Here is a 22,242-nt window from a genome sequence, read left to right as displayed (position 1 = left end):
TTAGCTGGCACTTTGGGGACCACCCACCCCCCCATGCCTGTGCCTTGCGGGGGCTGAGCCTCCCCTCCTTTCCTCCAGGAGCAGCTGCCCTGGCTGGTGAGATGTGTAAAGAAAGGACCCTCCTCTTGGGAGGTCTTAAAGGCCAAAGCCACCCCAGGCCCATTCTGGTTGCAGAGTCCCCTCACGTGTGTGAGTCCCCGTGCCCTGAGGGGCTCCCCTCTCACGGACTTGGGGGGCAGACTTGGCCTGCACGTGGGCATGTTGGCTGAGACCACCCCCCCAAGACGCCGTGGCCTCCGGGGAGACACCTAGGACGTCAGGCGGACGCCGAGGCACAGTTAGGATTCCGGACCACTGACCACCTGTACAATAGCTCATATATTTATTCTTAAGCAAGTTATCAATAAAAAATTTAATACTAAAATGCCTTTACATAGAGTTTGCTGTTCATAAAACCTTTGTGTTTTTTGTTTGTTTGTTTTTAGTGTTTACATTGAAAAAAAAATCCAACCATCCTCTTAGTTTACACATTTACAAGAGCGAGCTCCGCCGCGTCCACCCTGGGTCAGAGGGCAGGCCGCACGGCCCACGCGCTCCGGTGGAGGGACAGACGGGAGAGTCAGCGCGAGGGCCGGGAGAAGGGGCTGCTCCTTCGCTGCGTGCCCGGGCTTGCGAAGGGCCTCGGACTCTCGCTGTTGCGGCTGGGCTGTCCCCCACTCAGCGCCTTGGCGCCGGGCGCGTCTTCTCCACTCTGCTTGTGCAGCCGCGAGCAGGCCCTCGGGCGCCGCCTCCCGGGTGACTGCCAGGACTGAAATATTGCACTCGTGCCGAGACAAAGGGGAGAGCGAGGTGGGAGAGGTAAGCTGGTGGGCAGGGGACCCCCTCCCTGCCCCTGTGCTTCCCGTGGAGCCAGGAGCGGGAGGTGGGGCCGGAGTGGTTTCCCGGCCGGAAAGGAAGGGGCCAGAGAGGGGCCCGGCTGGGGTGCCGGGCACCCACCGACATCCCACATTTTCCAAGGACCTGGGCTGCAGAAACAGTGACTAACTTGGGGGGGCTTTCTTGGGGTTCCTGGGGAGTGGGGTGGCACGTGAGGACACGCGGCCCTACGTAGGTTTCTGGGATAAGGGCTGCTAGGCCGTGGGTCTGGTTCACCCGGTCTCTCTTGCCACAGGAGGAATGAGGGGGTGACAAGCACTTTGAGGCTCTTGGGTGCGGGGTGAACAGCCCCTCGTGGGCGTGGGTTCAGGCAGACAGGAGGGACCTGAGCGGCCCCATGTCCCAAACACTGGTCTCCCAGCCCGGCCATCGGCCATGCCCAGCGGCCACCGAAAAGGCGCCGGAACCTCCCGGTGAGTTGGCGGGGGCTGGCCCCTTCCCTGCTCCGAGTGGAGGCTCGGGCAAACTGACCATCGCAACGGAAATCAGTAAGAACTTGGAATATTCAGGAAATAAAATCAAAATGTCATTTTTTTCCATATCGATACTTTAAAATATTTGTTCATATTTGTTTTGAACAGAGGTAAGATACACATATGGCTGCTGGGGGACCAGCTGGTCCTGGTTTTATTTCAGCCTCTGGAATCCCTTCTGTCCCCGGGGACCCTCAGGGTGGCCCTCCCTCACTGCCCTGCACCCCAGCTACGCTTTTCCTAGTAGGTGGGTCAAAAGGGAATAAACACCAGTGTGACTCCATCGCACGGGGTCAGTGCCGTGACCGAGGGTCCTGTCCTCCCTCCCGTGGCCAGCCCCTCCCCCAGCTGCTTCCGTGGCCACAGACGCCCCCGTCAGAACTCAGCCAGGCTGAGCAAAACAGTGCATTTTCAACGAAAACCCCCAGAACGAAACCTACACACGCACGCACACACTCACGCACACGCATGCACAGACACCCTCATCACGCGTGTGGGGAGAAAAAAAAATCCTCTTCCACTATTTTTTTCCATAAAACTTCCCGCAGAAATACAATATTTACATAGAGAAATAAATAGACAACACACCTGATTTCTGCTTTCCCTGGCGGGAGACAGTCGGAGGTACTAGGGAGAATATGGCTTGGATTCTAATCTCTCGGGGACGGCCGGCGGGAGCGTGGCCGGGCGGCCGAGGCGGGGGACCCGCGAGGGCCGGGCGCCGCTCCCCGGGGAGAGGAACGCGAAGCCTGGGCCGGGGCGCGCTTGCATATTTGCCGTCTCGCTGCGCGCTCCCGCCGCCCGCCGCTCCCTGGGCTCGAGCCCCGCACCCGCTCGGCCGGGCTCAGCCCAGGATAGGCGCTCCGTCGGCCGCCACCAGGCGCCCCGTGGTGGGGTCATACGTGCCCGCCAGGTAGTAGAGGTCGCGCCGGTCCTGGCAGCGGCGGCCCCGCGCCAGCTGCTCGTACTGCTCCCGCCCCACGACCTGGCACTTGTGGGAGATGGTCTGCACGTCGTTCTCGTCCTCGTGGCTGGACTGGTACAGCGCGTTCTGTGGGGGGGGGGGGGGGGAGCTGGGCGGGGCCGCGCCGGGGAGCCCCGGCCCGCGTGGGGCCCGCCGCTCGGTTCTGGGAGGGCCCCTCAGATCAGCCCTGCAGCCGGGCCGGCACTCTGGGCCCTGCCCCTCTCTGAAGCGTCTGCAAACTCGTGTCCCTCCCGGGGGAGGACAGAGGGGAGCTGGGGGCCTCCTGGGTGGGGTCTGCTGCGGAGAGGGCCTGCTTGGGGCCGCGTGCCCCCTGCGAGGTGAAACCTTCCCCCCGCCACAGGGAGCCTGGGAGGCACGGCCGGGGAGGGACCCCGGTGACCTGTCTCCCGTGCCTCCGCCCTCCGCGGGGACGCCTCAAGGTGTGGGGGGCGGGGGGGGTGCTCACGGATGGGGCCACTCCTCTGGATTTGCCTGCCGCCCCTGCCCCCCATCCCCCCCACCTGGGGCCCCCGCCTGCCCCGGCTCTCACCTTCCCGTCGCTCTGCCGCTTCCCCAGCTTGGTCTCCTCCGGGTGGTAAAACCACTTGACCTTCACCACCATGTTGCTGCCCCACGACTCCCACATGCTCTCGATGCGGCCGATGTAGGGCAGGTTGGGCCGCCCGGCCGACAGGAACACGGCGCAGTCCCCGACGCGCAGCGTCTCCTTGCCCCGGACGATGGCCTTGTAGAACAGCTTCCTGGCTTTCCCCTTCATGCCCCGGCGCTGCAGGGGACATAGCCAGAGGCAGACGGCAGTGAGGGACCCGGGGACTGGCGGGCAGGAGAAAGACAGGGAGGGACAGAGGGACAGCGGAAGGACAGATCGCACGTCTCGTGTGCAAGCGCGTGTGCACAGACGCCTTCGAGGGCCAGACGGGGCGCTCCAGGGTTAGGGTCACGCCCGTGCCCGCCCTGCACTCTGGGTCATGACTGAGGAGGGATGCTGGACCGGAAGGTTTGGAGGGGAGGAAGCCACGGGGGTGTCCACGGCAGTGTGGCTCCCAGGGCAGAGAGGCACAAACGGCGTTTCTGTCCACAGAGTGCGGTAAAGACGCCCGCGTGTGCACGCAGTGGGGCAGCCCCCTGCAGCCCCCTGAACCCGCTCCGTTGTGCACACAGAAAGATGTACGCATGGGAAGCAAAACCCTGGGGGACACGCCCCACGGCACCGTGCAGGTGGCGGGGACTCAGAGGGGACACGGGGGCAGCTGCCTGCCTGGTCACATCACGCACAAGCTTTTGTTCTTCCCAAAGTTCACTTTTTTTTTGTTTGTCGACCCGAAATAGAAAAACCGAAAGCAGGATGAGAGGGAGGGAGCGCGCGGGCTTCCGGGCAGCAGGGGCTCCCGGCGGGTGGGGCGGGGGGCCGGGCCACCGACCTGCGTGGGGTTCCCGGACCACTTCCAGAGCTGCCGGGCCGGCAGGAAGGCAGAGATCTTTGGCCGGTTTTCCACGGAGGGCAGCCGCTGCCTCCGCGAAAGCTCTTTGGCTTTGGAGAAGCTCAGAGCCTCCTTGCGCTTCAGCTTGGACTTGCCGCCGCCGGGGCCCGAACCCGCGCCCCCGCCGGCCACCGCAGCCCGGGACAGGAAGCAGCGCTGGGCGTGCGCGTGGGGCCCGCCGCCCTTGGAGCGCAAGGCCTCGGGCCGCGCCAGGAGGGCGGGCACGGGGTGGGTGAGGCAGGTCTGCAGCAGCAGGGCCGGGTCCTCGTCGTCCGAGCTGTAGGAGGAGCCCTCGTCGTCCGAGGAGCAGAGGCTGGAGGTGGACAGGGAGCCCGAGGACGAGGAGGTGGAGGAGCCTGAGGAGGAGGACGACACCGACAGGCGGGCGAGGAAGCGGGAGGGCACGCCGGGGGCCAGCCCGGGCCCGTCCTCCTCGTCGTCCGAGTAGGAGCTGTGGCAGTCGCTGTCACAGGGCAGCGGGAACTCGGCCTGGCCCGCGAACTTGCGCAGCGCCAGCCCCATGGGCAGAGGGTGCACGGGCGCCCGCCCCTTCCTGTCCTTGCCCACCAGGGCCGGGTGCGCGTAGCTGGGGCTGGGCAGGGGCCGCCCCAGCTTGGGGTCCTTGTCGCCCACGAGCAGCGCCTTGCAGTTCTTGTTCTTGGGGGAGGTCACGCCCTCGTGGTCCAGCTTGACCAGGAACTCGCCGCCCGCCCGCCGCCGCGCACCCTTCTCGGCCTCTGCGCGCTCGGCCTTCTTGGCCCGCAGCAGCTTGTGCGCGCCCCCGGGCAGCCCCGGCCCGGCCCCGCCGACGAAGGGCGCGTAGGCGCTGGCCAGGCTGCTGAAGGAGTCGGCGCGGAAGCCGTTGCCGAACACGGGGGCGGCCACGCTGTGCACGGGGAACAGCGCCTCGCGGGCCCGCAGCTTCCTGGCGCTGCCATTGAGCTGGAAGAGGTTCTGCAGCGTGCCCGGGCCCTTGCTGCCCGCCGCCGCCGCCGCCTTCCGCTTCGTCTGCGCCACCGCAGACCAGCTCAGCAGGGGGCTGCCCCGGCGGCCCAGGAGGTGGTCTGCGGCCCCCGCGAGGGGCTTGGCACCTGAGGTGAGGAGCTCCGCCTTGCCTGGGGGGGGGGCAGGTGGAGTCAGAGGTCCCACCGGCCCCCCCCACCCCCCCTGCCGAGCTCTGGGCACTCTGCCCCCTCCCCCCAGGTGCTTCCCTGCCCCTCCCCCATGGGTACCGGCTTTGTCTTTGCTGACGGACTTCTTCCCGGGGGTCTTCGAGGCTTCGGGGCCGTCATGCACCTTGGGGGACAGGCTCGGGGCGGGGGCCTCGCTGGGTGGGGGTACCTCGAAGGAAGCTTTCTTGGTCCTCCGGCAGCTGCTGGACACCAGCAGTGCGGGCGAGGGCTCAGTGCCTGCAGAGTGGAGGTGCGCCTCAGCGTGGCCCGGCTTTCCCCCAGGTCTTGGGAGGAACCAAGGGAGGGGAACAGCGTGGTGGCAGGGAGGGGGCCCCCCCGCAGCAGCAGCCCTGGGGCTCACACTGGATTTTGAAGTCGGGAGGCAGCAGCCGGATGTTGGAGACGGCGATGTGGCCGGTGTCGCCGTCATCGAACTCCACGACCACGGAGTCCAGGTCCTCCTCCTCGTCGCTGCGGGAGCCTGGGGGTGAGGCCCAGCTGAGCAGGGGGCCCTCTCCGGCTCCGCGCGGCTCGCCCCGGCCGCCAGGTGGGAGGCTCCCGGCGCCTCGCAGACCCCGGGGCCATTCTGCCGCCTCGGGGCTGCCCCGGCTGCCAGGACACAGACAGCCTCGCCGCAGCCGCTCACTCACCTGCACGACCCCGGCGCTCCACACCCCTGCTTGTGGCCCAGGGGACCCCACATTCCCTGGTGTTCCCGGCCGGGCCACGTGGATGGCCACAGCTGCCCACCCTGTCCCCACCCGGGGCCCAGGGAGCCGTGTCTGCGGAGCCTGGACGCCGGATGTCAGCCCAGCTCACCTCGGACCACGTTGCCTGGGTACAGACAGCGGGACTTCTGGCTCCAGTAGGCACACACCCTCGTGCCCGGGGGGAGGTAGCGGCTGGACTGCGGCCGCACATCCAGAACCTGCGGGGCCGGGAGGCGGGCAGTGAGGGGGTGGCGGGACCGGTGGCCGCGGGGCGTCCCCTCACCGCCCGCTCCCGGCCCCGCCGGCCCCGCACCGCCTCCTGCAGCAGCTGTTCCAGCGAGTAGATCCTGGGCCTGTTGCCTCTCTCGCCCTCGATGACGATGCTGTAGCTGCGGGAGCAGACGTGTGAGCGGCCCGCGCGTCCCTGCCCACCCCCCCGCCCCGCGCTTCCCCGGGCCTCACATGTCAGGGGGTTGCAGGGTCCTGACGCTGCCCGCGTACAGCAGACTGTCCTCCTTGGGAATGAGCACGGGCAGCCCGTCCTGCAGGTCCTCCTTGTGGATGGTGCACGAGCGCGCTGAGGGAACAGGGCGTCAGCGTCTGCCCGGCCCCGCCGCCGTCCCTGCCGCCCGGCACCCAGGGGCACTCCGGGGCCGCTCACCCAGGGCTGCGCTCTGCTCAGCGCTCAGAGGCTCGCTGGCGGCTGCTGGCTCTTCCTCGCCTTCCTCCTCCTCTTCCTCCTCCTCCTCCTCGAAGCTGCCGTTGTCGTCAAACGCAAAATCGTTGTCCACCGCAAAGCTCTCCAGCAGCCGACTCACAGCCCGGCCCTTGCCCTGGGGGGCCAGAGGGGTCAACTCCCACTGGAGGGTGGGCGGGAGAGGTCTGCATCCTGACCCGGACCCGGATGGGGGCGCTCCCTGCTGGCCCACGGCCTCGCTTTCCACCGAGCCTACCTTCCTGCCCTTCCCCAGGATGGCCTTGGCGTTCCGTGGCGACAGCGCGATGGACAGGGCCCCGTTCTTCCGCTGTTGGGGCGGTGGGAAGGAAGGAGGTCAGCGTGGCCCCGGCCTCCGGCTCCCGGCCAGCCCAGGGTGCGCCCAGGGGCATGGTGTGTGCTGACGCAGGGCAGCCCACCGTGAGCAGGGAGAGAAGGGGGAGCGAGAGCTCCCTTGGCATCACTGCCCGCCCATGGCACCCAGGATCACCGGGGCCCCCGCGGCCCTCACCCTCAGCCCCGGCTGGAGAAGCGTGCTCTTGCGCGTGGCTCTTTTGAGACGCTCCCTGGCCAGCTTGCTGCCCTCCTCGCGGCAGGTGAAGGCCCGGGCGGGGCTGAAGAGGGCGTCCCTGCTGGGGGCGGCCCCCGCGTCTGTCCGCAGGCTGCCTTTGGCCTTGCCCTTGGCCTTCTTCCTGCCTGGGGCACCCGGGGGCCTGCGCCCTGGGGCACGCTCCAGCTTGGCGCCCACCTCGGTCTTCACCACGCGCCTCTTGACCTTGACCTCGCTGTCTGGGCTGGACAGGCGGCAGGCCCCTGTGGGGGGAAGGCGGCTGTCCCAGGGGTCCCCGAGGCTGGGAACCTCCCCCCACCCCGAGGCAGACCCCTGGCCTGCCCGTGCCTCCTGGTTACCTAGCAAGCCCTGCCTCTCCTTCTTCTTCTTGGCCTTCTGGTTGGCCTCCATCTTGACCACAGAAGAGGGGGAGGGCCCCAGCATGGTCACGCTGGCCCCCGCGTGCAGCGTCAGCCCGGGCTCCTTGGGGGGTGCCTCTGTCCCCAAGAACCTCTCGCAGTTCTCGCTGTCATAGCCACTGCCTGGGGGAGACCGAGGGCTCAGGTGACTCGGCGTCACGTCGGAGCCACGCTGCGTCGGGGTGGGGTCGGGGGCCCGACGGTCTGGCGCACAAGCTATGTCGGGGGGCGGTGAGGGGGCCGTCACTGTTGGCCTTGGGGCTACTATAGGGGAGAGGCACCTGGGGAGGATGTTTGCTCCAGGATGGGGAGGGTGGGCCCCTCTGACCTTCCTCTCCCGGCCTCTGCTTGCCTTTCTTACGCCCTGAGCAGCAGGGCGCCCACCTCTGGGCCTGGGCACGGCCCTCCCCAGGGCAGCCCCTCCCCCAGCCGGCCTCCTGCTTCCTCTTCCCCTCCCTCTGCTCTTTCTCAGGCGAGAGCGTGGAGGGGGCGGGCAAGGCCTGGGGCGGCCGAAGCATTTATCTTCCCAGACGCCTGTCTCTGGACACACGGCTTTGCTGGGGGCCAGATACCTCCCCGGGTCAGACCGGCCGGACGCTGCAGGAAAGCAGCCTTCAGCAGGCGGAAGGCCTATTTTTAGCCCCTGTCCAGGATGTGTCCGGGGGCCTCCTTCTCCCCATGGCCCTGCAGAGAGCCACTGGGCTCAGCCTTGGGGCGGGGGCTGCTTCCCCCGCAGCTGTAGCGGGAGGCTGTCCTCTTCAGAGGTCCTGACCCGGCTCTGAGGGCTGTCTCAGCCGTGGGCCCTCTCCCCCAGGCCCCGGGGGACCGCAGTGGACGTCCTGGCTGGACGACTTGCCTGCCTCCTGTGCTGTGGCCACCGAAGCCTGGGCCGGGAACTTGGGTGTCTCCCTGCTGGCGCCACCATCCTCGGGCTGGGTGTGCCGGGTTGCCCCGGGCACCTTGGCGGTCTTGCCTCGGGACAGCTTCTTCCGGATGCGTCCCCCGGGGGCAGCCTCCTTCCGCCTGAAGGGGCCGAGGCCGGCAGGAAGCCCCTTGGTCCTGACCTTCGGCTTCAGCTGGGTCACTTTGTGGGCTGCGGCGGACGCCAGCTCGCCCTGCCCACTGCCTCTCTTGCAGCGAACCTTGTCCTAGAAAGGGCGGCAGTGGTCAGTGTCCCCACCCCGAGCCGCCACCCCCCCGCCGGCCGCCGGCCCTCTGCCAGGGTCGGCACCAAAGCCGCACTTCCCGGGTCCTGCCCTCCGAAGTCCAAGGGGGGCTTTGCCACTGGAACCTACCCATCCCCCGCGCCGCAGCAACCCCCAGACCGCTCCCCGACTGCGGAGGGAGCCCACGGGCCCAGGGGTCTCACCTGTCCCTCTCAGGGCCCTAAAGTGGGGGATGGGACAGGGGGTGCCCTGCACGCAGAGGAAGGGCCCACTGGCAGCGAGAGAAAGCCCCCTGAGGGAGGCCGCCCACTATGTAAGGGAGCGGTCCAGTCACCGTGGACAGCACGGGCTCTCACGGCTTGGAGCCTGGAGCCCAGAACAGTCTTTTTCTTTCCGCTGGAGCACGGACGTGGGGGACGCACGAGCGGCCGGAGCCACACCCGGCTACGTGCGGCTCCCCAGGCCTCTACTTCCTCATCTGGCAGGGGGACCCCAGCTGGGGGCCAGCACGGGGCGGGTGTGTGGCCTGCAGCTGTCTGCCCGAGCCCCCGCGCCCGTGGAGGCTGCCGCAGTGCTCACCGCCGATGGTGCCTGCAGGCCCGCGTAGACACTGGCCTCCAGTCGGCTCTGCTTCTTCGGGGGCCCGTCGCTGCCCCGCAGCTCAGCACACAGCAGGCTCAGGCTGGACCGCACCGCTCTGGGGGGATGGGGTGCCGGTGGACGTGGGTCAGATGCGAGCCTGCCTCGGCCCCCCGGCCCCGTCCACCCAAGGGTCCCTGTGGCAGCAGCTAAGAGACCCTGCCCCGCCCCCACATGGGCTCTGCTTCTTTCCTGGACTGGGCTGTGAGTACACGCATAGCTGTTGGGTGGTCCCAGGGGCTGAGTCCCCTGCTTCCCGGCCAGGGCCTCCGCTCGCGGACCAGGGAGGGCAGCCCAGACTCAGGACAGGGCCCCGAGGCCTGCTGGACCACTCTGTGAGCTGTGGCCTCAGTCTTCACACCTGGAAGATGAGGTAGCGACTGTGGCCCTCTGCAAGCCTAGGGTGGTCTGTGCGTGGTCCAGGCCTGGCCCTCGGTGAGGGCCAAGGCCACCTGCCCCAGACTTCAGAACAAGGAGGGAGCTAGAGAGGCTCCTGAGAGCGGGGTCCCCTCCCTTCAACTTGGTCACTGCCAGGAAGACAACGGGGCCCAATGGCCAGAAAAACTCACGTCCAGGCTCTGCCTCCCAGCCTCCAGGGACCCCAGCTGCTGGGCTCACACCCCTGTCCTTAATTCCAGGTCTGGAGGGAGGGGTGCCCCACAAGTGAGGGCTGGGAGCTTGGCGGCCTGAGGGGCTGGGCCTGACCCCGCCCCATCCCCCACTCACAGGGTGGTAATGAAGAGAAGTCATTGAGGGAGTTCTGTGGGCCTTGGCTTTTGGGGGCCCAGAGAGGCAGCCAAGCGAGAAGCCAGCCCATCCAGTGATGCTGCACCCCACTCCCACCCACGACCTTCTGCTTCCTGCTTGGTCCCCACTGCCGGCCAGCAGTGCTGGGCCAGGCCCCGCAGCAGGATGGAGAGAGTAGAAGCCCCAGATTCAGGCAGGAGCCCTGATCCTTGGGAAGAGAGGGTCTTGGATGCTGTGTCCCTTCTTGTCCTGACGCCGCTACCCTCTAGCTGGGACCTGCCGTGGTGGGTCAGCGGAGAATGTGGCCGCAGTGCAAGGAGCAGGATGGAATTTCTAGGGCTGGGGCTCAGGGCCACGGGAAAGCGCGGGGCAGCCTCACGGGGACTCCAACAGGGCCCCTAGCCAACCCCCGGCCTCCGTGGGCTCCGCCTTGGCCAGAGGTCCCAAAGGCCTTAGTTGGTCCACAAAGGGAAACTCTGGGGGGTCCCCTGCTGAATGGCACCTGGGCAAGGGGGAGGGAGGGCTGGGGAGGCCCCAGCCATGTGGCTTCTCCCGCCCCTGCCCACAGGCGGGTGGACTCCCCCTCCCCGTAACCTTCCCTGCGTTTGCTAATGTTTTGTGACATAAAGCCCTGAGATTAATTTTTTGCCTCTGTCTTAATTGAAGAAACCATTTAGTGCCGATTTAACTATTATTACCAAATCATCAGGATTGATGCAGGGCGCACACGCGCTCGCCAATCGGCTTTGCAGGAGCGCGTAGGATTTATGCAAATAGGTCTGCCGGGAGAGGCAATTTGCAGCCGAGAAGGACAATTATGCCCGGCCCGGGAGCGTGCCAACGAGTGCGCCGGGCGGGTAATGGGTAATAACACGGCGCCGCAGCGTGAGCAGCGCCGGGCGCGACCAGCAGCATCAGACGGGGCAGCCCGAGAGGCTGCTCCGTGTGGGCAAGGCCACAGCCAGGGGTGTGGACAGGCTGTGGCTGCGGTCCAGGCCCTCTGGGCTTCCGAGAGGAAGCAGGGAGCGGCGAGCCTCGGGCGCAGCACCGGGAAGAAGGCGGCGCCTGCAGCGGGCTTCGTCCCCTGGACGCTCACCGGGACTAGAGTTCTGGGAGGGAGGGGCTGGGTCTTCGGGGGCGCTGGGGGCGCGAAGAGGGGCCTAGAGGGAACTACAGCCCCACCCGGCCCAGAGCGCCCTGCTCTGCCTGCACACGCACCCGGGACTTACTTGACTTTCTTGCCGTCGCCCCTGGGCAGCTGGCTCCCAGGACGCAGAGGGGACAGCAGGCTGGAGTACTTGCGCTTCCTCGGCCGGCCGGGCCCTCGCCGAGCAGGGCTGCGCGAGCTCTCCTCTCTCCTGGAGGCCACAGGAAGGGCGGTCAGAGGCTGGCGCCCACCTGATTCCCCAGCGGGAGTGGGGTGGTGTGCAGGGGGCACGGGCCTTTTGGAGGGCTATGGGGGCGGGGCAGGCCCTCCCAGGGAGCCGGGTCCCCATGCGCAGGCTGGTTCCTCATCCTTCCTTCCACTGCGTCTGGAGGCTGCCCCAGACCCCAGCCTGCAGTCTAGGCCGGCACCCGCAGGGGCCCCCTGACCTTGAGGTGGCGGCCCTGGGCTGTACCACTGGGCCTCCTCCCCGCCCCCCCCCCGCAGGCCTGGCCGTACTCATGGTCATGCCTGCGCTGCAGGCGCGCCAGCTCTCGCTGCTTCTCCTTGTAGCGCCGCTGTAGCTCCGCCAGCCGCACACGCATCTCCACTTCTTGTGTGTCCAGCCGCTCGATGGCGGCCTTCAGGGGGCACACCTGCTGGGCAGGTGCATCATGAGCCCGGCTCAGGCGCCACCATGAGGGTGGCCAGTGGAGGGGGAGACTCGGGGGTCCCCTGGGAGTCCAGCCCCGGGGCAGCCAGGCCCCCTCACTCACAGGCTTGGTCTTGGGGGTCCAGGTGTCTTTGCGTTGCAGGATCTGCATGCGGGGGGTGAGTGTGGGTGCCCTGCGGGCGTCGGGAGCCGGGGGCTGGGCGCAGGACGGTGGGCTATCCAGGCTAGCAGCCTCCACCAGGGACCAGGCCGAGGCCAGCGTGGCCAGGCGCCGCAGGTCGAACGCCAGCATGTCCTCTTCCTCTGCAGAGGACACGAGGGTCAGCGTGTGTGGGCAGCAGGCACATACTGCCCCCTGGACAGGCTCTCTATGTCAGCCGGCATCTCGTCCTGGCCCAGACCCTCCAAGCTTCCCAAAACTTGGGGACTGAGGACCAGGGTGAGGTGGCTGGGAGCCACGAGGTGGGCACAGGGCCAGGCCCCCAGCAGCCCCTGCCTCAGCTCTGAGGAGGTGGGGGGACATCTCTCTTGGCTGCTGTGGGCTAGGCCAGCGGGATGGCCCAGACCTAGGGGCAATGCCCAAAGCATTCACGCACTAAGAGACCGGCTTCTTATGTTTCTGACAGAGAGTGCCTGTGTGTTTCTGCCACGTGAAGAGTCGGGTGAGAGAGAGGAATGGCCCAGTGCAGGGTCGGAGCTGGGCCCGTGGAGGGCAGCATCTGTCCAGTGGAGAGGCCTGGAGCCCGGACTCAGGACAGGAGGGTGGTGGCAGAGTTGGGGAGTCAGGCACGCAGGGGCAGGCTGACCCCACAAAGAGCCACAGCCAGGGAAAGGGGCCAGCTAGGGGGAGCCCTGGGCGGTCAGTTGGGGCGCCTGGGCTGGAAGCTGTCTGAGGGTACCTGTGATTTTCAGGACATATAGCTCTGCCCTCTGAGAGGCAAAACCTCCGAGGGGCAAAACCCCAGTTGCAGTGAGCACCCCAACACTCTGAACTTGGCTTCTAATACCATCCCACCAGGACAGGGCCCGGGCTTCTCAGAGAAACGGCTGGTCCCAGGGGCAGGGGAGGTGTGCGGACAGCCAGGAAGGGTCCCTCAGTGACAGGGACATGTCGGCGCCCACATGGGCCAGCCGTGGGAACACGATTCCATCACCACATTAAACAGTGAAGACAGGTCGATCACAGCCCATCAGAGAGTGAGACCCCATGAGCCACACGGATGTAGGAGATAAATGCACAGGAAGACGCACGAGGGGTGGGGAAAACACCCCACTTCAGGCACCGCCTGCGAGATCCTTGCTGTGTGCCAGGGGAAGTGCCTAGTCATGCCCACGGCCGCGGCCCTGCAGGGAGAGAGCCTCCGCCACAGGACAGAGTTGCCCGGCGGGTGCCAGGAGCGCCAGCCTCTGGCCGCTGGGCGTGAGCCGCGGCCGCCGTGGGAGTCTCTGGACACTCAGAGTGCTGGGAATTCAGAGGTGCCCGGGAACGGGAGCCGGAGGGAGGCTGAGGGCAGCCGGCTCCCTCAGCAGCCGGGACAGGGCTATCCCCAAGCCCTCTATCAGGTAGAAATCCCACACTAGGTCCTATCTGCTGGGGTCACTGTGGCAGCCAGAAGCCCCTCTGCTCCACGCCCCCGGCCTCAATCCACCCCCCAGACTAGGCCTGTGGAGACCACAACCCGGCGGGTGAGCCTGGGAGGCCGGTGCCAGTGGGGAGATGTGCTGGGGACGGCTCTTCTCAGCTTCAAACCACACCCTGCCGACACAGGTGGGGAGGGAGGCTCGGGCTTCCCGCCACGGTCCTGTCTCACGGGGTCAGTGGGGTGGGGGTAGGGGGCCGCCAGGACAGGACTGAGGGTCGGGCAGCAGGGGAGGAGCATGGAGGTCAGCAGACCCGTACAAAGCGGGCTCTAGTTTGGGATCTTGGCTCAGCGTCACCCGGTTTCAGGCTCACTCAGGACAAAAGGGGCATCGACCCCCCGCGAGGGACGGGACTGGAATTCCGAAATTCCGGGGAGGACGGGAGGCTCAGGCAGTGCCTCCAAGAGCCGGATCGCTGGGAGCCTCAGGGCCGGGCCCCCGTGAACAGGCCTCACCCCCCGAGGACAGACACAGCGTCTGGCGACTAAACCCCTTTCCGGCTCCCAGGACTCAGTGGGGGGCCCAAGTCCCTTGGGATGGATCTGGTACGGAGGTCTGGAGGCCTGGTCACCTACCCACCCACTTCCCCCAACCCGAGTCCAGGTGGGGGCAGGCCAAGCGTCCTGCGGCTGAGGCCTGCTGGGTGGGGCTGGGAGGGGTCTGAGCACCTTGGCCGGCGAGGGTGCCCACGAGCCAAGGGCTTGGGGTTTGAGCCCCTGCTCCACCATAGCCCAGCTGCCAACCTGGTTAGGTCCTCACCCCCACTTCCCGGGGGCCCCTGGGGACTTTCACCAAATGCCATGCCTGGCCGAGGGGGAGTTCAGGGCGTCCCTTCTGGGGAGGACGGAGCAGGAGACTGCTGTCCCTCTTGGCCTCTGCTTTCAGGGAAGTGTTTCTCCCACGTTAACCCTCTGTGAATCTCCCTGGTCATCTGAGAACACAGCTGATCTCCGGATTCGCTTCAGGCACGGCGCTCACTGCGCTCACGGAGAACAGCTCTGGTTCCGAGAGGGCGGACGCCGCTGGGTGGGGGTCTGTGGGGTCCAGCAGGGGAGGGACGGTGGGGGTCTGAGGGCTCCAGCAGGGGAGGATGGGGGGCTGGGAGCAGCAGGGAGCTGGGAGTCTGGGGGCTCCAGGGGGGAGGGTGGAGTGGAGGCGTGGCCACCGCGTCTCCCTTGGTCGGCGCACAAGGTGACGGGCATCTGGCCCGGCCCGGCGGCAGCGCCCACGCTGGGCCGCACGTGGCCTCCACGTGAGCGTTCACGCAGTAGATGGGCGCCCGTCCAGCGGGCGCTCATGTGCACCGACGGGCTGGACACACACCCCGCCCGGCTTCCGCTTGGCTCCCTGTGCCGGCGCACGGGGGCTCTGGGCCTGTCCGGGGGCCCCCGCCGCACCCTGCAGCCCCAGCCCTAAGCGAGGCCCTCAGGGGGTCTGGCGCGAAGCCGGCGGCACAGCTGTGGGTGGACAGCCCGTCTGGGTGGACAGAAGAGTGACACCGAGGCCTCTGGGGAGATGACCTCCGCGAGAGTGTCGGCTCTCCTCCCGGCAGCACCGAAGGCGCCGGCGACGGGCCGCGGGGAGCCTTATGTGTCAGGGAGACAAGCGGACAAGCCCGGAGAACTCTGGCAGGTTCCTTCTGTAAACATTACGGACGCAGTGCCTGGCTGGGGGTGCTCCCTCCAGCAGGGGGTCTCCTCAGGGGCCCCTCGAGGTTCCTGCTCAGGCGGGAAGGAGGGTCTGCTGGCCTGCGTGGGGACCCCACGGGCTCCGGTCCAACGCTCACCGCGGGTCAGCACAAGACCCTATGCCTGCGCCCTGGGGTTCTTCCGCGTGCTGGGAGCCCAGGAGCCTCTCCACCTGCAGGTCGGCCCTGGGGCAGAAAGGACCAGCACCCCAGCCCTCAGCCCTGGGGAAACTGCGGGGCACATGTGGGTCCAAGCCCTGGGGATGGTGTGACCAACCTCAGGCCACCTCCCCTGGGCCCGTGTGGGAGCGGGTCAGAGCTGAGCACCTACAGAGGAAAACACAAGCATCCCTGCTTTCCCAGTTAGCCACCCGGCCCCGACGGCCTTGGCATCCTTGCGGGACACCCCTGAGTCCCCCCAGGGCACCGTGAACACCATGACTAGGGGATGTCATTGACCGTGTCCCCAGCCAACAGCTTCAGGCGGGGCCAGGGTCGGGGGGGGGCAGTGGGGGCCCCATGGTGGGGCAGCTGAGCTGGAGCCCACAGCCCGACCCTGGGCCCCAGCAGGCTCCCCGAGGCTGGGCGGTGCTCACCCTGCAAAGCCGGCTCCCTCCTCCGCTGCTGGATCTCCAGGTCCGCCAGCTCACTGAGAAGGGCGATCCCGTGAGCCGCAGAGCGACAGGGCGCAGGGGCTGTGCGTGGGGGCCCCGGGGCAGCGGCAAGCTGCGGGTCCCGCGGGCTGATGCCCGGCAGGTCCCCCAGGTCGATGGTGGCTGCGACCAGGGCGTCCAGGCCCAGGAACGTCCTGGGCAGGTGGCGGCTCCTACAAGCGGAGCCCTGGCCCTCTTCCTCCTCCGGCTCGTCTTCCCGATCCTCAGCCCCCTCCTCCGACCTGGCTTCCCTGGGGGCCTGCTGCTTGCCAGGGGGGGCCTCGTCGAGGGCGCCGGGGCTTCTCTGCTGCTGTAGGGTCTGGGGGCTGGCCCCCGACGACGGCCCCACCGCCTCACCCCCCTCCGCTGCTGCCCCTCCCTGAGTAGATTGAGCCTGGGCAACGGCCTCAGGGCCCCCTCCCTCGAGGAGGGCCCCACATCGCAGTTCTCGAAGCCCCTCCAGTGGGCTGGGGTCTGCTGCCTGCCCCAGGGGTCCCCGCTCGGCAGGGTGGGGGGTGGCGGCAAGGTCCTGGGTGGCCTCCCTGGCCCTTGAGGACAACCCCGGCTCCTGTGGGCTCTGGGGGCTTTGGGGGGGCAACTCCCTGGGTGGGAACGTCCTCGCTGGCTCAGGCTGGACCCTGGGGGCTGCAGTTTGCATAGTTTTGGGGTCCGAGAGGTCAGGAGAGTGCGCGCTGGGGGACAGGGCGAAGCCCGAGCTGGCCGTGGGGCAGGTGTACCGAGGAGGCAGGCCTGTGGAAAGAGCAGGTGTCGTCGGGGGCAGCCGGGGGTCTGGGGGGCTCTGTTCTACATGGGGAGAGGGTGGCCTCCGATCCCTGACTCAAAGCGGGGAGGGAGGGTCCCCAGTCAGCCCTTGGCCTCTGCCTTTGGAGCAGGGGAGATAGGAACCAGGAACACATTATCGAAGGGGGCTGAGAGCCAGACTCGGGGCTGTGAACCGGTCCTGCGGCTGGGCCCAGCCTTGGCCACCTTCCCCGGCAGGCCAGACACTTTGTCACCGGTGACCCCCGCTGCAGGCCAGTCCCCCGAGCCCATCCCTCATCCTACCCTGCCTGCCGGGAACTGGGGAGGAGAGGTCAGAGGTCAAAGGATGGCGGGGACCCTGAGCTTCCACCACGGAAGGACCGTGGACGGGGAAGGAGAGAGAACAGAGCACAGCAATGGCGCCCTGGGCCCTACCAGGGGCCCTGGGAGAGGATGGGGCCCTGCAGGGGCCCCACGAGGCGGTCCCTCAGTTCGGCTCTGCACATCCACAGGTGGGAAGAGACCTCAGAGTGGAAGGGGCGGGCCGAGGTCAGCCCAGCGTCCGCCGCGCTCACCTGCTTCCAACGTGCTAAGGTCGGCTCCAGCCCGCCGGCTCTCCCCACTCACGACCTCGGAGCTGGGCAGCTTGGAGCCAGGCCCAGGGCTGCCCGAGGGGCCGAGAGAGAAAGTGCACGGGGCGCTGGGGCGTGGCGGTGTCACGGGGCGGCTGGCGGGGGGCTTCGGGCTGGGCGAGTGGCAGCAAGGGGACAGCTTGGCGGGGCCTACGGTGGCCGGGGAGGGGGTGCCCTTGGCTGTGAGGGTTAAGGCAACTGGCTTGTGGGCAGACTTGGGGATCTTCTCCTGGGCGGGCTCCTCCAGCTCCGGGAGATGGTCCTCAGGCTTCCGCTGTCGGGGTGAGGGAGAGGCTCAGGGCGTCATCCCGCGGCGTGCGGGGTGAGGGGATTCTGGGGCCGCGCTGCAGCAGAAGGAGGGAGGGGGCACCGCGTACCCCCTGGGTGTGGCCTGGGGCGGGTACCTGGACAGGAGCCGTCCGCTGCTGCTGCTGCTGCTGCTGCAAGGCGTAGAGCTCTTGCTGCCGCAGGAGTTGGGATCGCGAGTACACGGGGAGCTGGCTGGGGGGCTGCACGTGCGAGGCGGGACCCCGGCCCCCGTACATGGGGGGCCACAAGGAGGCCTGGTCCATGACGTCGGCTGTGGGCAGGGCCAAGGAGCCATCAGACCCAGCGAGGATGGGACGCAGGCAGCCCCCCAGCCCCCCGAGGGCCTCACCGCCACCTGCCCGCTGTCCCTCCTCCCTGGCAGCTCCTCTACCCGCCTGCTTGCCTCCCAGGCGGTAGCCGGGGGCCTGCCCTGCCACCCTGTCCCTCTTGCGGGCTGCTCCCTTCCTCAGACCCGCTTCCTACACCTCCACGTTTAGGCAGCCCGCCCAGGAGGCTCTTACCAAGCGCGTGGGGGGCGGTGTGGGGGGTGGGCTCCGAGGGCAGGATGACGAGCTGTGCAGGGCTGTCCTGGGACAGGGGGAAGACGGAGGGCACGGAGCCTGGCACGGAGGCGGAGAAGCCTGGGGGCAGGTTCTGGTGTAGGGCAGGGTGCCCAAGGCCTAGGGACACAAGGCACAGCGGTAAGGCAGAGTGGAGTGGGGAGCCCGGTCTGGCCAGGCCCGGAGCTCTCGGGCCTCCCGCACCGGGCCAAGGGCCGCTCAGCCCCACGCCGGCCCTGCCCCACGCCGGCGGACTGCCCCCTTGCTTGCCGTCGGAGCACTGACCGTAGGAGTGGCCCCCCATCCACAGGGAGGGGCTGCGGGTGCGGGGCAGCCAGGGGGGATGGGCGGGGTGCGGGTGGGAGGCCGGGTCTCCACCCAGCTGGCCGGTCTGCAGGGAGGATCCGCCGGCGATCATGAGGTGAGGGGCCAGGTCCCCGGGGCAGCCGCCCGACGGGTGGATCCGGGAGAACTCTAGGCGGTCCTTGTTGTCTCTGTGGGTCACAGCGGGGATCGGGGGGTGTGGCGGGGCTCAGCACGGCCACTGGCCACCCAACCAGCCCTTCCACCCCATCCTGCTGACATCAGCCTTGGAAGGAGGGGCTTGGAGCCTCCTAGGGACAGCCCAGGATCAGGTGGGCCTTGGTGGGGGGGGTCTCCCTCCCAGCCGCGGCCCTGATAGCGGAGGGAAAGTCAGCAGAGCTCCCCCACCCCCAACAGGGGCAGAAACCCCAGCCCCGCGATGGCCCGTCAGGCCACTCTGTCCCAGAGCTGTGGTCCCGCTCGCCCCCGGAGGGTGGCCAACACCCCGTCCTTACGGCAGCAGCAGCTCCCGGCCGGCGAGTCCCAGGCGGTCCTCAGGCGGCCGGGCCCTTTCCTCCTCGGCCTCCAGGTCCAGCGCTGGGGTGGGGCGGGGCGGGCCGCCTGCTGCACGGGGAGGAGAAGGCAGAAGGCTCGAGGGTCTGGGTGGCTGGGGCGGCTAAAGCCACCCACAGAGGGCCGACGAACAGAGGGACGGGCTCTGCCGAAGGCTGGTGCAGGGAGTCGGTGGCCCCGAGGGATGGGGGCGGGCCGGTCAGCCCTGCAAGGGACGGGACCGCGGACGTGGGGCGGGGACAGCAGGAGAGCCCAGGGCCCATCCCAGCTAAGCTTCAGACGGGCACGTGAGGGCCGGGGAGCCCCACTGCCCACCTCCCTGCCCACCAAGGGTCCTACCTTTGAAGGCAGGGGCTGCCCGGCCCTGCCGCCCGGTGTTGGCGCCGTAGGCCGTCTCCGGCCGGCTCACCGTGTCCTTCTGCCGGGACAGGGCCACCGCGATGCCCACGGGCGGCTGCCTCACTTCTGCGTCGCTGTGCGCGGTATCGTGCTCCCGGCTCCGGGCACAGTCGGGCCTCTCGGACTCGCTGGGGGCCTGGGCGGGGCCTTTGGGGGCTGGGAACTTCATCTCCTGCTGGGCACAGCTGGCCTTGAGACTGCCCAGGCCCACGAAGGGTGCCTTCCGGCCGGCGACCAGCGCTTGGCTGCTGTACTTGAGCAGGCTCTGCATGGCCGAGACTTCGTCGGGTGGCGCGGGCAGGTCCTGGGGCAGGAGGCCGGCCTGCTGGAGGCCGCCGCTGAAGGGGTCCAGGTAGGTACCGCCCTTACGCTCCTCGCCCACGGCCATGGCGGCGCCCTGGCCCGACTGGATACTCCACGGGGGCAGGTGGGGCCCGCCATAGCCCAGAGAGGACAGTGCCAGGGACTTGCGCTTGGCTTCAGCCCCGCCGCCGCCCCCCGGCTCCCCCTCGGGGGTCACCAGGTGCTGCTGATGCCGGATCCGGGCCACCTTCTGGGCCCCAGGGGGGCCTGCGGAGGTCTTTTCTAAAGTGCAGCAGGCCTGGGGGACCTTCCCGCCCAGCGGGTCTGGGTGACCTGGCCGGGCACAGTCCTGCGAGTGGGCGGGCAGCTCGAAGTAGCCACTCTTGTCCAGACCACGTTTGGGGAGCGTGGGGAAAGGGGTCTCGGGGCCTGTGCTGTTGAAATACTCCAGGCCCTTGAGCCGGGGGTTGGGCGCAGCCTCGAAGCCCCCAGGCCGCCGTTCGCCCTTGCCCTCGGCCTTCAGCTGGGTGTAGGGGACCCCGTAGGGCACGGCGTGCTCAGGGCCCAAGGCGCCATCGAGGTGCCGATCTTTGCCCTCACCTGCCACGGCACAGGCCTCGGCGGCCTGGAAGGGGCGGCTCTTCTCAGCCAGGTGTCCCACGGAAGGCACGAAGGTGGGCCCGCTGGCCTTCAGGTCTCGGGGGACTTTGTCCTGCAGCGGGCAGAGCCCGTCAGGGCCCGCGTGCAGCTGCAGGCAAGGGAAGGAGCCAGCGGCCGTGCTGAGGGGCGGGGGCGGCCCGGCGGGCAGGCCGGACGGCACGGTGTAGGCCACGGCGTGGTGCAGCATCTGCCGCCTCTCCAGGCACTCGCTGAAGGCTGGCCCGGGCTCTGCAGGGCCTGCCGCCTCCTTGGCGCAGCGCCCGGGGGCCGCCCCCGCCACGCCGGGCCGCACCAGCATGCCACCCGCACAGCTGGCCAGTGCGGCCTTGCCCATCTCGCCGTTGAGCACCTTGGTGTTGAGGAGGCAGGAGGCGAGGTGCTTGGGGCGGCCCTCGCAGGCTCCCCGGGGCGCCACGCTGCCCTCCTTGCAGTGGCCATCGGCGGGCACGGGCGGCGCCAGCTTGTGCCGCTCCTTGCTGCTGTCCTCCTCGGCCGCCGGCCGCTCCTTGCCCTCCGCGGCCTTCCCGGCCTTCTCTCTGCCCAGCAGGAAGCGGTCGAACTCCTTGGCCCCCTTCTGGAGGGGGCCAGCCTCGCCCCGGTCACGGCTGCAGGAGCCAATGGGGTGACCGGGGGCGGCCCGGGCCACACCGGGGAAGCTGTGGTTGGCAGGCAGGAGGGTGGGCTGGGGGGGCAGGTAGAAGTTATCTGCATGCCAAGAGAACTGAGGTCACTGAGAGGGCTGGGCCGGGGGCAGGAGAGGTCAGACCCCCCCCCAAACACAGGCTCTAGGAGCCTCTCCCCACCAGCAGCTGGTAGCGACCCGCGGCGGCTGTTACAAAGAGCTTATGCCGTGAAACCACGTGCAGTTCCCCGCGCTCACCTTTTGGGAGTGCACACGTCAGAGCACGGAGCCCACTCACGCACGCGACCCCCACCTAGACTTGGGCGTCACCCCAAACCGAAGCTGCGCTTCCCCTGAAGGTTCTGACGGGCGTGCAGCCCCCCGGAGACAGGAGCGGCGAAGGGTCTGGCTCCCCTGCCCGGTGCCAAGGAGCACAAGTGGGGGAAAGGCAGGAGCAGAGGCAGGGTGCTCAGGTATCCCCGCTTCCCAGGCAATGCCAGCAGAGTGAGGACCGGGCCAGTCTTCACAGCCATTGGAGTCTTAACACCGGGCAGGGTGCTGACCCGCCGCCATGGGTGGGCTACGTGGATGGCGCGCACGGCAGGAGAGCGCCTGCGGCCTGGGACCGCACACGGATGACCGCCGAGCGCTGGGCTCTGACCAGGCCCCCGTGAGAGCTAAGACCCCCCAGGACGAAGTGAGGCCTTGTCTGATGATGGGCCCCTGGCTACTCTGTACGGTGGTCACCGTGGACACCTCTGGCTGGGGCTCCAGTGACAGTGCAGATGAGGAAGTGGCCCCCACCTCCAGACGGCCGGCCGTCACTACTTCTAGCCTGCTATCGGCTTGCTACAGCCCTGCAGCTCAAGGTCCCTCCAAGAACCCCGGCCCCCTTGCTGGGCTACGGCTTGCTGTCCAGCCTGGGCCCTGGGCCAAGCCGGCCATACCATCCCTGGGGGTCCCTGGCCAGCCCTGGGGACACCCACTGCTCCCAGCGTGAGGGCTGGGCTCCTGTCTCCGGGGAGCTGGGGGCACCCCCTGCAGCCAGCTGGGGCGGCAGACAGAGGAGGGCCTGGAGCCCAGAGAGGAGCAGACGAGGAAACAAAGAAACATTTGGAACTTGTAAAACTGTCCTCAGTCGCAGAAGTTCCTTGTCAATTTCCTGCTAATTAAAACAAGGGGGAAGAGGGTAGCCTGGGTGAACCCTAATTAGCTTGATTTCCGAAACCCAAATGTTTGGATGGGACGCTGCCGCAACGCTGAACGCCAAGAGGCCACCAGCGCTCGGGATGCCGGCGACCCACGGCTGCAGGGGCGTTTCGGGGCTC

The 22,242-nt window shown here is 68.2% G+C and overlaps 1 protein-coding gene and 1 long non-coding RNA gene across 7 annotated transcripts in view; both read right to left on the bottom strand.

The window, feature by feature from the left end:
- Positions 1 to 22,242, bottom strand: part of LOC309850933 — a 1,194,231-nt gene that overhangs the window by 164,445 nt on the left and 1,007,544 nt on the right. The window lies entirely within an intron of this gene.
- Positions 361 to 22,242, bottom strand: part of BAHCC1 (BAH domain and coiled-coil containing 1) — a 60,242-nt gene continuing 38,360 nt past the window's right edge. For 2 of the 6 annotated variants that reach the window (XM_082705397.1, XM_082705398.1), the window contains 24 exons: positions 19,270 to 20,997; positions 18,873 to 18,981; positions 18,340 to 18,548; positions 18,016 to 18,174; positions 17,590 to 17,765; positions 17,129 to 17,459; positions 15,735 to 16,541; positions 11,914 to 12,113; positions 11,657 to 11,793; positions 11,223 to 11,351; positions 9,187 to 9,304; positions 8,294 to 8,589; positions 7,382 to 7,560; positions 6,984 to 7,285; positions 6,711 to 6,785; positions 6,419 to 6,590; positions 6,220 to 6,334; positions 6,071 to 6,146; positions 5,867 to 5,975; positions 5,409 to 5,528; positions 5,108 to 5,284; positions 3,816 to 4,990; positions 2,924 to 3,160; positions 361 to 2,460 (listed from right to left, as the gene is read on the bottom strand). In XM_082705397.1, coding sequence (XP_082561523.1) covers positions 2,254 to 2,460; positions 2,924 to 3,160; positions 3,816 to 4,990; positions 5,108 to 5,284; positions 5,409 to 5,528; positions 5,867 to 5,975; positions 6,071 to 6,146; positions 6,220 to 6,334; positions 6,419 to 6,590; positions 6,711 to 6,785; positions 6,984 to 7,285; positions 7,382 to 7,560; positions 8,294 to 8,589; positions 9,187 to 9,304; positions 11,223 to 11,351; positions 11,657 to 11,793; positions 11,914 to 12,113; positions 15,735 to 16,541; positions 17,129 to 17,459; positions 17,590 to 17,765; positions 18,016 to 18,174; positions 18,340 to 18,548; positions 18,873 to 18,981; positions 19,270 to 20,997 — 7,343 coding nt within the window. In that variant the 3' untranslated portion in view covers positions 361 to 2,253. Of the gene's footprint in view, positions 2,461 to 2,923; positions 3,161 to 3,815; positions 4,991 to 5,107; positions 5,285 to 5,408; positions 5,529 to 5,866; positions 5,976 to 6,070; positions 6,147 to 6,219; positions 6,335 to 6,418; positions 6,591 to 6,710; positions 6,786 to 6,983; positions 7,286 to 7,381; positions 7,565 to 8,293; positions 8,590 to 9,186; positions 9,305 to 11,222; positions 11,352 to 11,656; positions 11,794 to 11,913; positions 12,114 to 15,734; positions 16,542 to 17,128; positions 17,460 to 17,589; positions 17,766 to 18,015; positions 18,175 to 18,339; positions 18,549 to 18,872; positions 18,982 to 19,269; positions 20,998 to 22,242 lie in introns of all 6 variants that reach the window. The other 4 variants (XM_082705394.1, XM_082705396.1, XM_082705395.1 and 1 more) reach the window with 4 other exon arrangements.

This window comes from Mustela nivalis (genome assembly GCF_964662115.1).
Source record: "Mustela nivalis genome assembly, chromosome: 17".
Classification (NCBI taxonomy): Eukaryota; Metazoa; Chordata; class Mammalia; order Carnivora; family Mustelidae; genus Mustela; species Mustela nivalis.
Note: the sequence above shows the minus strand (reverse complement) of the source record. Positions and strands in the feature narration are given on the sequence as shown.